Here is a 15,762-nt window from a genome sequence, read left to right on the forward strand (position 1 = left end):
GCCATCAAATTACATGCCCTCTCTTGTGCGCTTACCTTTTCCGTTTACTTTTTTCGGTTCTTCTTCATAATGTTCTTTTTTTGAAATTTTTAAAAAACAAAATGCCTTATGAAACGATTCGAAGCGCAGTGCGGAGTTTCGCAAGGGTCGACTAGTTTTTTTTTTTTTTTTTACTTAATCATCATTTTTTTTCGGAAAAACTCAAATATCATGAATACAGATGCATTACTATAATTATGTTTATTTTTTCATTTCTTTTTTTTCAATAAAGACTTTTGATAAGTTTTAAACCGTCCAAAATATGCAGGTCACTTTTTATTAGTCACACACGTAACGCAAAAGGAACAAAAGTTTTTCTCCAAGGTCAAATTGGGGGACTAAGAAGAAAAAATCTCATACCATAAATTAGCTTGATACATAATACCTACCTTTCATCTTCAATCATTAGGCAGACAATTTTTAACGAAGCTTTTTGAATTAAATCTTTCATCAATCAGTTAATATTTAAACTGGGAGCTATAAATATTTTTCACAACAGTGACAAGTCTGGATTCCTGCAACGTGTAGCAATTCAGGAAATTTTTTGACAATGATACTTGATTTATCCAGGAAGCGGATGAAAACCATTGAAATCACTAAACGTAACACGGAAATACTCAGTAACGTTTCGGCTTTTTTTTTTACAGTGCAGGACAATACACCCAAGATTTAAGAGTTTTTTAATTTTATTTATTTATTTATTTATTTTTTTGATAATTAGTGACCTAAGTCGTTTTTTTTTTCCACTGAAGGACTTCATGCAGCATCAGGAACAACTTAAGAAGGGATAAAAGATTGCATCTTTTATTTTCTATTGGGGGTGGGGGGTCATACTATTTTTGAAAAAAAAAAAAAAATTCTTACGTGGAGTATGGGACCTCAACTTACCTTAGCATTCTCTTCCAGTTTGCACCATTGAGCAAGGACATCCAATAAGTCGTTCCCGGTTGTTGCCCCCTTTGTTGCCTCATTTATCCATTGGGCTCCATTTTCACGGTCCTACAAGAAATAACACAAATTACTAAAAGTAAGGTTTGATATGCCATGTCCTTAGTACTCAGTATTTTCATATACGAGATTTTCAGTAGCAGAAACCTGATATGACGCAAAGTTTCAGGAAAATGCTTGGCACTCATATTTTAACGTAGTTTCAGTATATTTAAAATCATTGTATCTTTTCTAAAAATCTACAACATAAATAAAAGTAATGGTTGCACAAACATTTTATACCCTCAAGTTTTATGGGATTTACATGTTTTTAAAAGTACTGGATTCATTTTATTGATTTTTATAAATATATTGATGGTATTATGGACTAAGGGATAATTTTCTTATCAATTTTGTTCGCAGTGTAAGAATATTTGGTCGGGAAAATGTTCTGCCAAAAGCTGCAACATATCATCTAATTTGGCAGTTTTTGTCGTATTTTGGTACGTAGACTCCTAGTAGGGCCTAGTTGTGCACCTTCCTTTTTGGTTGCATTCGGATGTACCTAAGGGGGTCTTTTTTGCTCCTTTTTGGGAGGAAATCATTGTTAATTTCGATGTAAACTCAAGTGGTGTTATAATTTGTTGGACACTTGGCGATATATCGCCAGTCTTTTGGTCGCCAACTTAGAGACAAATTAGGTGATTTTTTTTCTTTTTACTTCCTTTTACAAAAAAAGGAAGTACTGTATTCGATAAAAAATTTTCACTCAAAAATCGGCCTTAATTTCCATTTTTCTCATCCCCGAATGAATGTTGAGTTCTTTTTTCGACCTCAGGGGCGGCAAATAGGGGGGGGGGGTCAAGAGGGGGCGGTCGCACCCCCAAATTTTTTGAATAGAATGATAGAAAATGGGTGAATTGAATTTACGTAAGTCAGAAATCAATGTTCATGAAAAAAAATCTCTCTGGTTCTCAGTAACTATTTGATGAAACTCGACATATTCCCAGACTAGAAAGTGTTTTTCGTTATTTGGATGACGACTTAGAAATTCATGAAGTATTTTTGCGGCCTTTTCAGACATAGAAGATAGAAAGAACCATGGTTAATTTTAACTAAAGAAGAAATTTCCTCATATAGGCTAAATATTTCATACTTGTGTGCCCAGTGTAACGATGGTCTGTTCAATATGAGAGGCTCGTGCAAAGTCGTGTGGCTGCAAGATTTTCACAAGAAAATTCCTTGATATTTTACATTTACTTTTACCCTCCTTTTTTAAGTGTATATTTATTTAATGAGTATTCATCACTTTCTTCTGCTAGAAACACGTTTCAGCTGCTCAATGCATTATATGCTTTCATGGATATTTCTTAAAAATGCATGTGATTACTGAATGGAAAAAAAAAACATATCAACAAATACGTTTTATGGGACTCTATAATTGTGCAATCTCGGAGTGACACAGGGTGGTCTTCAAGAGTTAAAACCATAAAAACATTTCTCGATAAATTCAAAACAGTGATTTGACGACTGGTAGAATTATTGTAAAACGATTCTTTTAATGGTGAAAAAGTTCATGCCCTTTTAGCATATATGACTTCATTTGAATTTTTATTCAATTTATATTGAGGAAAGTTTTTGAAAAATGCTTTACTCTATCAAAACATCTTCAATTCGCTACCCTTAATTTTTGGACTATTCCAGCCACCGTTCAACCTACAATTGATCTGTGCACCATACTACCATAGTTCAATCTACAATTGAAACTGAAAATAGATTCTACATAGTTGTATATTTCAATCAAGCGTGAAAGTTTTCAAAAAATTTTTTCCTCTGAGCCAATTTAAAAATAAAAAAAAAAGTGACATAAACCCACATGATGATTAAAGTCAAACATTGATTTTTTAATATTTTGTATGAAATAATAGATTTAGTTTCAAGTGCAACACAAGATTTGATGATAAATATTTTTCTGTATGGTTTGCTCTATATTATCTAGATTTTGGAAACGAAAAATAAAATGTTTCAATTATGAGTAAAACTTTTAGCATGAGGCAAGAAAAATTACAAGCAATATACCGACAAGACCGATTATCACATCCAGAGACTGCAGTTTCGTACTTGCTATGAACTCATCATTCTGGACAGGGCCGTAACTAGAAAATAATTTCAGGAAGGTTTTAAAAACTTTCATGCGGAGCGTTTTGCGCTATTTGTGCTAATGTTCAAGTCGTCGGGTTATCTATTATGAATTTTATTTGCAATTAATATACATATAAAAGACATTTGAGTTTTGGAACACTTTTTTTTTTGGAAATTTTTAAATATAGACGAACATTTAAATGTCAAGCCGAACTTTTCGAGGGGGGAAGGTGAACCCTAAGACACCCCCCTTGTATACGGCCCATTTTCTGAAATAGTGAATAACAGAGTTGGAATCAAATGACATCTCACTGAAGCTGAGAGCGCCGATGAGACTAGGTTATTCAGTGAAAAATTAAGCCCCTCACAATTTTTGAAGTTGCCTGGGTGATTTTGAAGAGCAAGATATAAAAAATGTTTTCATACATAACTTTGTTACTTCAGTTATTTTTTAACTATTCTAATCAGCTCAGCTAGTAGAGAAATTTTTTTATGTTTCAGTAGGCTAGAGAATAATTTTCGAAGCACAATGGCAAAAAAATCAAACGAAGTCATACATGATAAAGGTCAGAGCTTTTGCACCATCTTTTCTATTTAGCTGTACTGGCAAAACGGCACGACACTGGGCACTGATAGATTAGTAACACGATTCCCTGCTCTTCCGAATCCCAAAAATCATGCATTAAAGCTTTTCCAAAAGGTATTTTAAATTTAGTCTCGAGATGTTTTGTATGATAACTTCTTAAAGTGAATCAAAATTTTAAATGTTTCTAAACACTAATTTTTATTCATAATAAACCGATTTTCTGACCACTTCCTGCTAGCTAATGTGTATTTGGAACCGCACTGTGGTGATACACATTTGAGAAACTCGACCCCCCAAATGAAGTGCTGAAATGCCGCCCTTGGACCCGACCACACGTGGATATATGCCTAGGAACCTACAGACACCCGAAATATCCATTTTGACGACCCCCGAGTTAATTACAACGAATTTTCTCGTGACGTCTGTATGTACGCATGTATGTGCATATGTGTGTATGTATCTCGCATAACTCAAAAACGGGATGTCTTAGAAAGTTGAAATTTGGTACGTAGACTCCTAGTGGGACCTAGTTGTGCACCTTCAATTTTGGCTGCTTTCGAATGTTTCTAAGGGGGTATTTTGCCCCTTTCTGAGGGGAAATCATTGTTAATTTCGATGTAAACTCAAGTGGTGTTATAATTTGTCGGACACTTGGCAATATATCGCCAGTCTTTAGGTCGCCAAGTTTTTTCGCCAACTTGGTGAAAAATTTGGCGATTTTTTAAATTTTAACTTTGATTCTAATTTGGCAACTGTTGGTGATATTTAGAGAGTAAACTATCGAATCACATTGAAATTGCCAATGATGGGGAAATGACATTAAATTGGAGTAAAAGGAAGTCATGTGATGCACACATCAGCTCGTTTTTTTAAAATTTGGTTTCAATTTGGCCACTGTTGGTGATGTTTCGAGAGTAATAACAATTGAATCACATTAAAATTGCAGATAATGGGGAAACGACATTAAATTGGAGTAAAAGGAAGTCATGTGAGTTTTTTTAAATCCTCTTTCTCTCTGTGTTTACATCGCACCCTTCAGCGAACAGACAGTGTTTGTTAAACTCAGGGATATACCAAGAAAATAGGTCTAAAGAACTTAAGTTTATTTGATACTTTTTTGATAACTCAACAAAACCCTTGAAAAGTCGACTTGGATTAAAAATAGCTGAAATTGACGGTCTGAAGGTCCTAGATCAAAATGGGGTGATTTTAACAATATACTACTTTAGCTTTACCATTATTGTTAAAACTACTTTGACCAAAAGGCACCTTTTAAAGATATTTTAAATTAGTATAAGAAAATTCAGGTGTGATCTTTATGTGACTTGGGCTACAAATTAGCCGACCGTGTGCTATGGGTATTAATGTATGCAATTTGGGTTTTGCTTGCCTGTGACATCGACAGGACCACTGCTTCATGGCAGTAAGCAGCTTGACGAGGGTAAGAGACATAGCATTAGGAAGCATCAACTATAATGCTAACACAGCGCACAACGAGCAGAAAAAAAATCACACGGTTTTTACCTATACCCCTGTAAAATCGAAACAAAATGTGACTATTAATTTGACCACGTTAAAACCTAGTGAGACACAGAAAAGGGCGGAGAAATGCCTGTTGAGCTACTCCCTCCCCCCTCGACCACCACCCAATCACTCCCTAAAATGCCCAGAAATTCCCTACCAATCCTTTAGGCACATCGAAGAATATATTTTTATTTATTTATTTATTTATTTCAAGTCACGTGTCTTGCAAGTAAAAGGGTTACCGCATTAAACTGAAAAAAATCTTATAAGTAGACTCATATTTATTTCACCGTAAAATAAATGCTTAAAACACGGGCTACACTTATTTTTTAGTAGTGGAAAAGAGGGCACATGTGATCATTTTTTCATTTCTTTTTTTTTTTTTTTCAAAAAATATTAACTATTTCTCAACGCAAAAGTATCCTCATGATTGAATAAACTTTTTGTGTCATGAATTTTTTTGCGATTAGAAAAAAATATATTTCTTCACTTTATGGCATATTTAAAAAACATCTGCAGTGTGCCCCTAAAAGGGGGCACATGCAGTGTTGCCAGATGGTCAAATCCAGATTTCCCCAATTTCCTTCCAACTTTTCCCCAAAAAGCGATTTTTTCTATCAAATTTCCCCAAATTCAAAAGTTATTTTTTCACTAATATTTTCTTAAAATGAATCGACTTCCTTTAATATTTTTGTCTCTTGAAAATTTTTTTTCCCCAAGTAGCCAAATTTTCTTATAAAATTTCCCAACTTTTTTTTTTTCCCATTTTCGCTTTTTTTTTCTTTTTTTTTTTGTCTTCTTTATCTTTATCGTTCTTTATCTTTATCTTCACTAATAATAAAGCTGAAAGTCTTTCTGTCTGAACATCTCTCTGTCAGGATATCTGAGACGCGCATAGTGCCTAGACCGTTCCTCCGATTTTCATGAAATTTGGCACAAAATTAGTTTGTAGCATAGAAGTGTGCACCTCGAAGCGATTTTTCGAAAATTCGATTTTGTTCTTTTTCTATTCCAATTTTAAGAACATTTTCCCGAGCAAAATTATCATACGATGGACGAGTAAATTACCAAGCTATCATAACGTGGAACCGTAACATGGTCAAGCCAATTGGCGAGAAATTCATTATGCATTATTTGTAAATATACAGGGGAACCAAAACACCTTTTAATTTTCTACTGCGGGAAAAGCCGTGCGGGTGCCGATATTCATAAATATAAGCGCCTGACTGAAAGATAAGAAATAGCCAAATGTTTTTTTTTCTACTTGCATTTACTACTCTGCTTCTGTATGTACATTTAAACTATGATTTTTGTATATATTTATCCAAGAACATTCTTCATCACACTTATTTGTACCTGTTTCATGTATCAGCTAGTAACTCACGCAGAACATTAATGCGAATTCCGTAGCATAATATTCCACATAATGCGAAATGCAAATTCCATAAAGTTGAGAAAAGCTAAACCAACGCTATTTGATACAAACAATGTAACTACTACTTTTTGTCGTGAATCTAAACACGAAAAAAATTCTTTTTTCCCCGAGGTTTTTTCTTTCCCCAGGTTTTCCCCCCCCCCCCCAAAAAAAATTTTCCCCACAAAATTCCCCTCAAAACTCATTTCCGCAAAATTTCCCCAGAGAGCACCAGATTTCCCCAAAATGGGGAAATTTTCCCCAATCTGACAACACTGGGCACATGTGAATAGGCCTGTGTCACATTTGAACACGGGTAAAAAATGCAGGAGAAGGAAAATTCTTCAATATGAAACTTATCTACCTAAATACCGAATACGTTGAAGGGTTTGTAACCTACACTGCGTCAGTTTCAATTGTACAGTAATTGTTCCATTAAAACAATATTTTTTCCCGAATATATTTCTGCTCGCTGTTAAATTCTAAAGTCTCTAACCTGTTCTGATCACTAATTAGACTAGAAAAAAGCCTATATGACTACATAATACAAATAATTTTTATTATGTAAGGGTTATTCTATATATATATTGCTTTTTAGTTTCATACATTGCTTGATAATGTATTTTAAAATGATTTGGAGCTTCAGTTTTTATTTAAATGAAAATATTTTGTGTTTTTTTATTTCCTGTAAGTATTATATAACACAAAATTATTGATCAACTATTTAGCTACAAAAAAAAAGAAAAATAAACATTAATAAATAAATATTTAATAATAACAATAACAATAAACAATAAATTTAAAAACTGCTTATGGGCCATGTCAAGTGATCCAAAGTTTTTTCCCTCACCTTTTTGTATTTCTTTGAAATTTGGTTCATCAATTGTACCCTTTGAGGCAATCAAAAGTCCAAATTTTTAGATTTTTATCTCTATTATTTTTTTATTTATGACACTTTGATTTTTTGAAAAACCCTCTTTTTTTCATGGATGCTTGAACATAAAATGGACGACAACTCAGCACCAAATATAGATAAAAAGATTTGGTAAAAAGCATTTTAAAGTACATTAGTTGCTGTTTAATGGGATATGCAACATGACTAATTTAAAAAAAAAATATTTTTTAAAAAATGAAATTTAAATTTTAAATTTAAATTTTTCAGAAGAGGTATAATGAATTTTTTTTTAAAAATTCTCAAAAATTTGTGTGTATTTTATTTTCATTTGTGCAAAGTTTCAAGTTGGGATCTCAATGGGATCATATTTTTATGAATTTTTAAATAAAACTTGACTTATGAAATAATGACATTTTTCAAATTCTAACTAGTTAAATATGGCGTTCTCTTACTGGGGATGATCTAGTAAGTGGTGATTGATCATGACTATGCTTGAAGTGAGCTGACATGAATTTGTAGATTAGTAACCCCCCCCCCTAAGCCACACAACCACGTTTCATCTTTTTTGTTTTCAAAACTGTATTCAAAAAAAAAAAAAAAAAAAAGCTGGCATGTAAGAGTTATAATCATAATAAACTGGGACGCACGCTGCTAAACATCAGTAGTGACTAAGGCTTGTAAATGGGGGGAGGGGGTCATAAAAACTAAAAGTCTGAAAAACTTTAACAGACAAATAGAAAAACTCATTTGCAGCTTTTTTTTTTCTTTCGGAAAGTGGGATGGTAGAGGGGAGGGGACAATCTGGAATGAAGTTTAACAACATGGAAGGTTATGCTCAAACTAGCAAAATTTGTTTGATCTATAACTGCTTTAAATATATGTATAAATAGATCTCGCTGCATTGCTCTCCTTTACAACTGAAATTAAAAAGAAAACCTTAAAGAAAAGAAAAAAAAACAGCTGCACTCCAAATGTTGTAGAAAGACAGGTTTATGCGACAGACATATGATCTGATACTTAGATTTATTTTTAGTTCAGTGTGAAAAGAATGGAACAACACGGTGGAAACACTCCTATTTTGCTATGATCTTGGGACAAACTATTTCTTTCGTGCCTCCAAAATTGAAAATTGGTGCAGGGGTAGGGGATGAAATGAATTATAACTCCTTATCAGATAGTGAATTAATCAAGTACACTTTGTGAAGTAAGGATTGAAAAAGAAACACTTGGTCTGAAAAAAAAAAAAAAAACATCAGGTGAGGCATGACTAGTATAGTGTTAATCGTTGGTGTGGGCGTGGGGGGGGAGGGGGGTAATGTACTTTGTTTTGATTTAAAGAAGAAAATTTACCAGCTTTTAATATGTTTTCTATTCATTTTGTTTTATTTAATTCATTTATTTATTTTTTACGTTTTGAAAATAGTTTTTAAAAAAAAAGTAAATAATAATAAAAGTGGTGGTTCGAGGGGGGGGGGGGTTCTTGCTTTAAAGAAGAACATTTACCAACTTTTAATAAGTTTACTATTCATTTTGGTTATTTATTTATTTATTTATTTTTACATTTTGAAAAGTTTTGAAAAAAAAAAAAGATAAAAAGTGGTTGTGTGGCTTGGGGGGGGGGGATACTAATCTACAAATTCATGTCAGCTCATTTCAAGCATAGTCATGATCAATCACCACTTACTAGATCATCCCCAGTAAGAGAACGCTATATTTAACTAGTTAGAATCTGAAAAATGTCATTATTTCATGTCAAATTTTATTTAAAAATTCATAAAAATATGATCCCATTGAGATCCCAACTTGAAACTTTGCACAAATGAAGATAAAATACACACAAATTTTTGAAAATTTAAAAAAAAATTCATTATACCTTTTCTGAGAAATTTAAATTTAAAATTTAAATTTCATTTTTTAAAAAATAAAATTTTTTTGAAATTATTCATGTTGCATATCTTATTAAACAGCAACTAATGTACTTTAAAATGCTTTTTACCAAATCTTTTAATCTATATTTGGTGCTGAGTTATCGTCCATTTTATATTCAAGCATCCATGAAAAAAGAGGGTTTTTCGAAAAATCAAAGTGTCATAAATAAAAAAATAATAGAGATAAAAATCTAAAAATTTGAACTTTTGATAACCTTGAAGGGTACAATCGAGGAGCCAAATTTCAAAGAAATACAAAATGGTGAGGAAAAAAATTTCCCAAATTTTGGATCACTTAACATGGAATGACCCTTATAGGTAAATAATAATTATAAATATTTACTCCTTTCTTAACACTGGCAATATCCTATACTAACAATAATATTACATAGAACGGCTTTGGGAACTGTTCACTTGTGCCCCTAGATGTTGTGTTCACAAGTGCCTTATCGTCTACTTTAGAGCTTACTCGCAAAAATAAAAAAAATTGAATTTCATAAAAATATTTAAACATTGCCATAAATTTACTTGAATGTTCATACAATGGTTTGTAACACTTAGATTTAGATAAGGATAAGCAGTTAGTTTTAAAAATGTTATCACATGAAGATGACAGCGATAAAAATTTTTTGAACACCTGCTAAAACAAAGAAGTTGCCACCAAAGAAACATAAAATGGCTCTTTGCTGTAAATGTTTTTCCAAGAGGTTACAACTGGTACTGTCCTTATTTGAGAATGTTCCGCATTTTTTGCTTGAAGTGATCTTAGTAAAACATACCATGTTCACATGTGCCCTGCGTTCCTATGAGCATCCTTTTCCCCTACCTATCAATTTACTGTTCACTCAAAATTTATAATTTTGGAGCCAGCTAATTTTACAACCATTCCAATAGATAATGTCAAGGTTCAAAGCGCAAAATAAAAGTTTTGAGACCCCGTTAAATATGTATCGCAGTACATTGTTTTCTTATTCATTTTTTTAAAAAAAGGATATTATTTTAAACTAAACATAAAAAGAAAGAATATGTCATACCCCTTCGTCCAAAATGTTAAAACAAATATCCAGTTTCTCTTGAGCTTCCTCTCCTGTAACAAAATATATTACTTACACTTCATTATACCTGACTATTATAAATAAATATATATGTATACATTCGGATTATGGCTTTAAAAAGTTCGCAATTTTAAAAAATCTCCTGCGGTTCTAATTGATGAACTTTTGTGTTCCGTTTGCAAAAAAATATTGCAGCAGTTATGGCAGAACAAATCATGTCACACCAACTCGTGAAAAGTTTAGTGAACGAAATACACGGTGCTCTATTCAGCAGCAACTAACAAAGTAGAATATATATAACAGTACGGTGTTATTCGTGATAAAACGGCTCATAAACTGTAAAAAAAAAAAAAAATCAGAAACCTTACTGATAAGTTCCGTAGAAAGTTTCAGGATCTATAAGTTTTCATTCACTTCCTGCAAAAATCAAGTATTTTAGTCAAAAATGTTTCCTGCATTGCTGAAAGTTACTCGAAAGCAGACTTCTCGCTGTTGTGAAAATACTTTAGCTACCAGTTTAAAGATTAACTGAACGTATTAATGAAGCGTATCGGTTTCAGATCGGTAACGGCTTGTCCAAATCGACAAAAATTGAACTAAACATGACAATGGATTATGTCATTTGGAAAAAAACGTTACTGGTTTTATTGTTTCAGAATGAAAAAAGATGTATAATAATTCTACAAATATGTTTTAATGCTTTAAATTCACCAACTGAAAATTCACCTCATGTGGCATATCACATTCTTGCCCCGATCATTTCAATTTCTGTCTTAGCTTTGTCCCTGTTTGAGATAATGCTTTTAGAGCTTTTCTGTAAATAAGGAATGTGCCAAGCTATCATAGAAAACCTACCTAAGTTTTCTCTGAATGTTCCCGAGACACGTCGGGCTTTAACCGGGGAGATTTCCGAATTCTTCAGAAAAATTCCAATTTAATTTCATGAAGGTTACTGGATTTTAGCGGAAATCATTCCTGTTTTTCTTAAGATACGTTACTTGCGAAAATGGGCACATTTCCTGTTGTTTTACAGTGTAAAATGCGTTGATATTTTTAGGAAATATTATTTAAAGCTATAACTGTAAAATGTTAAATGATAATCCCCCAAATCTCCGATCCCTTGTGCAACACCCCCTTGCCCCCTTTTCAACAGAAACTCGTAAAATACGAAGATGAAAACATGTGACAATAAGGGAAACTTCAAGGTTCGAAAACGTTTTCGCCAGTTTTCTCGAAATGTGCTTTTTTGATGCTTAGGTACACTTTACAGAAGCTCTACAATTAGTATTTGTTTAAAATTTGGAACAATTAGTTATGGTACCTACGTGCTTCTAGTGAACCTGAAAGTTTTAGAAATTTTGTTGAATAGCTTTTGTGAAAACCCATTTTGATGATGAAAATTTCGAATATTTTCAAATTTTCAACTCTGATTTTTTTTTTTCAAAAAATCAACTATTAAAGATAAATTAAAATGGGTTAGCAACATCAGTTGCACTATTTCAAAGATACATATAAATTTTCAAGGTAAACTTAACTAAACTAAAACATAACTAGTTTCTTCAACTCATAATAAAATTCCAGTTCAATGTCTTAAAAATTCAGAATTTTATCAGCGATCTAATGTGTCTAATTTCGACAATTTTTAGACAGGTGACAAGTCGTGAGGGGTTGTGACGACGAGTCGCGACTCCTCACGACTCATCGCTTACCCAGGAATTGTTGAAATTCGGCTCAGTTCGTCTTTACTGCTTTATAGAAATACAAAAGTAAGGAGTCACTTAATTTTATTTTTTTCTTTCACCATCATCGTTGAAAAATCAATAAAATAGTCATGACTGTTTTTCGAAAAATTGCCATTAAAACTCGAATTTTTAAATTACCGTTATGAACTGCGAAAGCTTCTCACGGGTCAACTAGTTACTTCTTAATAAGTACAGTACCTATGCATGCTGCAACCGATTGTACACTATTTTTTTTTACTATGATTGCTTGCACAATTTTTAAAAAAATAATAAATATTTTTTTTAGCTAATTGGATCATTTATTATAAATATAATATTCAAGCATCACTTCATGCTTCAAGTTTTTCAAATAAGTTATTAAAAGTAAGCAAAAATGCATTTTTATTATTTTTAATAACTGAAACTGATGAAACAGTGTTTGCATATGTCTTTTGAAAAACTTACAAATAAAGTAAGTAGCAAATCATTTGGAGAACTGAAATGGAGAATTTAATTTGGAGAATTTAATTGTTGTAATGCTTATTCAAGTCACCTAATTTTGTTCTTTGTGTTTAATATGCATATTTTTGAGCAAAAAAATAAAACAATTCATAATATTACACAGTTGTATAAGAAGTTTCAGTTTTGCAGTTTTCAGACTTTCTCTAGGATAGATCCGAATTTTTTTAGGGGGCTTCCAGGACAATTTAAGGAGGGTTACTGAAGTTTAGCGGAATGCGTTTCTGGTTTTTGCAAGCAATGTTACTGGCAGAAATTGGGAACATCAGCTGCCCATTATTTTCCAGGAACATTTCTGAATCGTTTTTACAGTGTGACAGTGAAGTTCCTAGTTAAAGTGCCTAGTTTTAATTTATCCGCCTTCGCAATTTTCAATGACATGAGCTGCGCTGCAACAATGGGTAAAATTTTGAAAGGGGTAAAATCCAGTATGGCGTTGCAACTACATGTGTTTCAGTACTCATTTGGGTCAAAAACCTACAAAAAAAAAAAAAAAAAGATTTGTTGGTTACACACTGTAAAAACGATTCAGAAACGTTCCTGGAAAATAATAGGCAGCTGATGTGCCTAATTTCTGCCAGTAACATATCTTGCCTCATCCAGGAACGTTTTCCGCTAAAATTAAGCAACCTTCCTGATATTATCCCGGAAACCTCCTGAAATATTCAGAAATCTTCCCGTTAAACACGAGTCGTGTCTTTGGACAATTTAGAGTTCACTTAGGAAAGTATAATATGCTTGCTTGGCATATTTCTGATTTATCAAGGAAGTTCCAAGAGCAATAATGCACTGGTAACGAGTACTGGTAACGAGTACTCACCTGCAATTCTTGCAAAGCAACGTAGTTTATACTTATTGGCTTTTTTTGGAAGCTTTAGTATTGATGGACCGTAATTGTACTGAAGTCGACACACTTTATATATGCGCTCAGATAATCTTTAAATTGGGAACTAAAAATATTTTCACAAAAGTGAAAAGAGTGCATTCGTGCAACTTGTAGCAATTCAGGAAACCTTTCGACAATGATACTTAATTTTTCCAGGAAGTGGATAAAAATAATTAAAATCTCGAAACGTAACACGGAAACACCCAGTAACGTTTCAGAATTTTTTTACAGTGCACACCTTTTACGTTCAACGTCTTAAACAATAGGGGAGAGTGTTGTACCTTGGAACACTTTCATATATATATTTTTTACGTCAATTACTTGAATCAAATTTAAAATCTAAAAGCCACATTGAAATACCCTAAAATATGTCTATGCATTATATGATTTTAAAATTCAGACAGTTTGAAAATAAAATATAATCAGCCATTTAAAGTAAGAGTTCCAAGCTGTCCCAAGGTACAATAGGAAACCTTGGAATGTTGTACCTTGGGACACATTACGTTGCACTACGGGAAAGTCTTCATGATTCAGGAAACAGTACGCGTGTGCGCGTATACGTGAAGAAATTTTGCACCAAAAAACAAAAACAACAAAAAAAAAATTTTTTTTTCATGGTAATGCATTAAATCATGAATGACTAATAATGAATTATGAATTATTATCTAACATTAAATGTGTTTAAAAAACTACACAAGATTAGAAAATTGTTCCATGTTCCTAAACATATCTTAATTATGAAGAACTTAGCGTATGTTGTATCTTGGAACGTGTCCTAAAGTACAATATGTTTGGCCGTCCCAATGTACAATCATCACGTGGTTTAAGAAAAACCAAAATTCTGGTCAATCCAATGCACTATCATCATATTCTCATAACCAAAATATTTAAAATACTTCTTATCCAAAACAAAATTCAGTTGATTAGTTTTACAAGTACAAAGACAGAGAATGAAATTAAAATGAAGAAAATATTTACTTTTCAGACATGAATTCGTCAATTTTACTAATTTGATGCTGATTTTTACTATGGCACCATTTAGTGGTAAAGGTTACTATTAGATATTACAAAAACATGGTTGCTAAAAATAGACTCTTAGAAATTAGCAATGTCGCAAGGTACAATACTCTCCCCTACTTTGACTAAATTTCAACTACAAGATGTTTGTACGATTTGAACCAATACAAATTCATACCTAAATGGCCGCATTTAATTTCGCGAAAACATGGATAAACATCAGACTCAGTGGGTTCGTTTTGGCCTAAGGAGAAAACACCCTTCAAGTACACTAATGTAAAAACCAACAGCACTGATAGCGTTTCCATTTGCACAGTTTACAAAATGTCCCAAGAAATGTTACAGATCATTTGGTACTATTTATATAAAAATTTATTTTTGAAAAAAATATTAGACAAAAAATCTTTCAAAATGAGGCTGAATAAACAATAATCCTAAACGATAACGAAAGCAAAGAGAATGAGAGTAAATAAAGTCAGCACGGAGAGTTTCCTCAGAAAACGAATCGCGTAACGAAAGCAAATATCTTTCCTCTGTTAAACATAATATCCCATTTGAACTTATTGTTGTAACACAGCACGATATGCTATTTTTTCCACTGATATTCAAAAGCTTACCATTGAAACAGTCGAAGATTGTACGTTAATATTGAATGCAATATTATTACCTTACTCATGTTTGTAATTTCTCCGCTATTAACGGGAAAAACACTAAATAAAAATTACACGCAACCCTTACTGTTGTGGATCTCATTTTACTCTATTTCACGGAAAAAAAACACCACATAAAGTGTAAGTAGAGACATTTTTTAAAGTCATTCATACTAAGTGAACTTTTTCTGAGGAATATTTTTGCATACCTAAATACTTACAAAAACTTATAAAATGAGTCTACCTCCCACTTTACACCTTGATACGAAACTCACCACCCGTAAATCCGTGAAACGGAATTTTTATTCCTATTAATAACAATAACTGAATTCTTTATTTAGTGTACGGCGGACTAGCTGTCCAACTTTAGAACATTGAGATTGTATTTGAATTAATCTGAAAGTATTGTCACTCTTATCTATTGTTAAGAAGAATATTTTGCACGTAGTTTTGCCGGCA

General features: G+C 32.4%; 1 protein-coding gene across 1 annotated transcript in view; it reads right to left on the reverse strand.

Moving 5' to 3' along the window:
- LOC129228200 (uncharacterized) overlaps window positions 1-14,981 on the reverse strand; it is a 45,825-nt gene extending 30,844 nt beyond the window's left edge. Inside the window, exons 1-3 of the mRNA XM_054862867.1 lie at window positions 14,832-14,981; window positions 10,490-10,542; window positions 928-1,038 (exon numbers count right to left, since the gene is read on the reverse strand). Of these exons, the coding sequence (XP_054718842.1) occupies window positions 928-1,038; window positions 10,490-10,542; window positions 14,832-14,961 (294 nt within the window). The 5' untranslated portion in view covers window positions 14,962-14,981. The remainder of the gene's footprint in view (window positions 1-927; window positions 1,039-10,489; window positions 10,543-14,831) is intronic.
- Window positions 14,982-15,762: the final 781 nt, after the last annotated feature.

This window comes from Uloborus diversus, chromosome 8, assembly GCF_026930045.1.
Source record: "Uloborus diversus isolate 005 chromosome 8, Udiv.v.3.1, whole genome shotgun sequence".
In the NCBI taxonomy this organism is placed as follows: Eukaryota; Metazoa; Arthropoda; class Arachnida; order Araneae; family Uloboridae; genus Uloborus; species Uloborus diversus.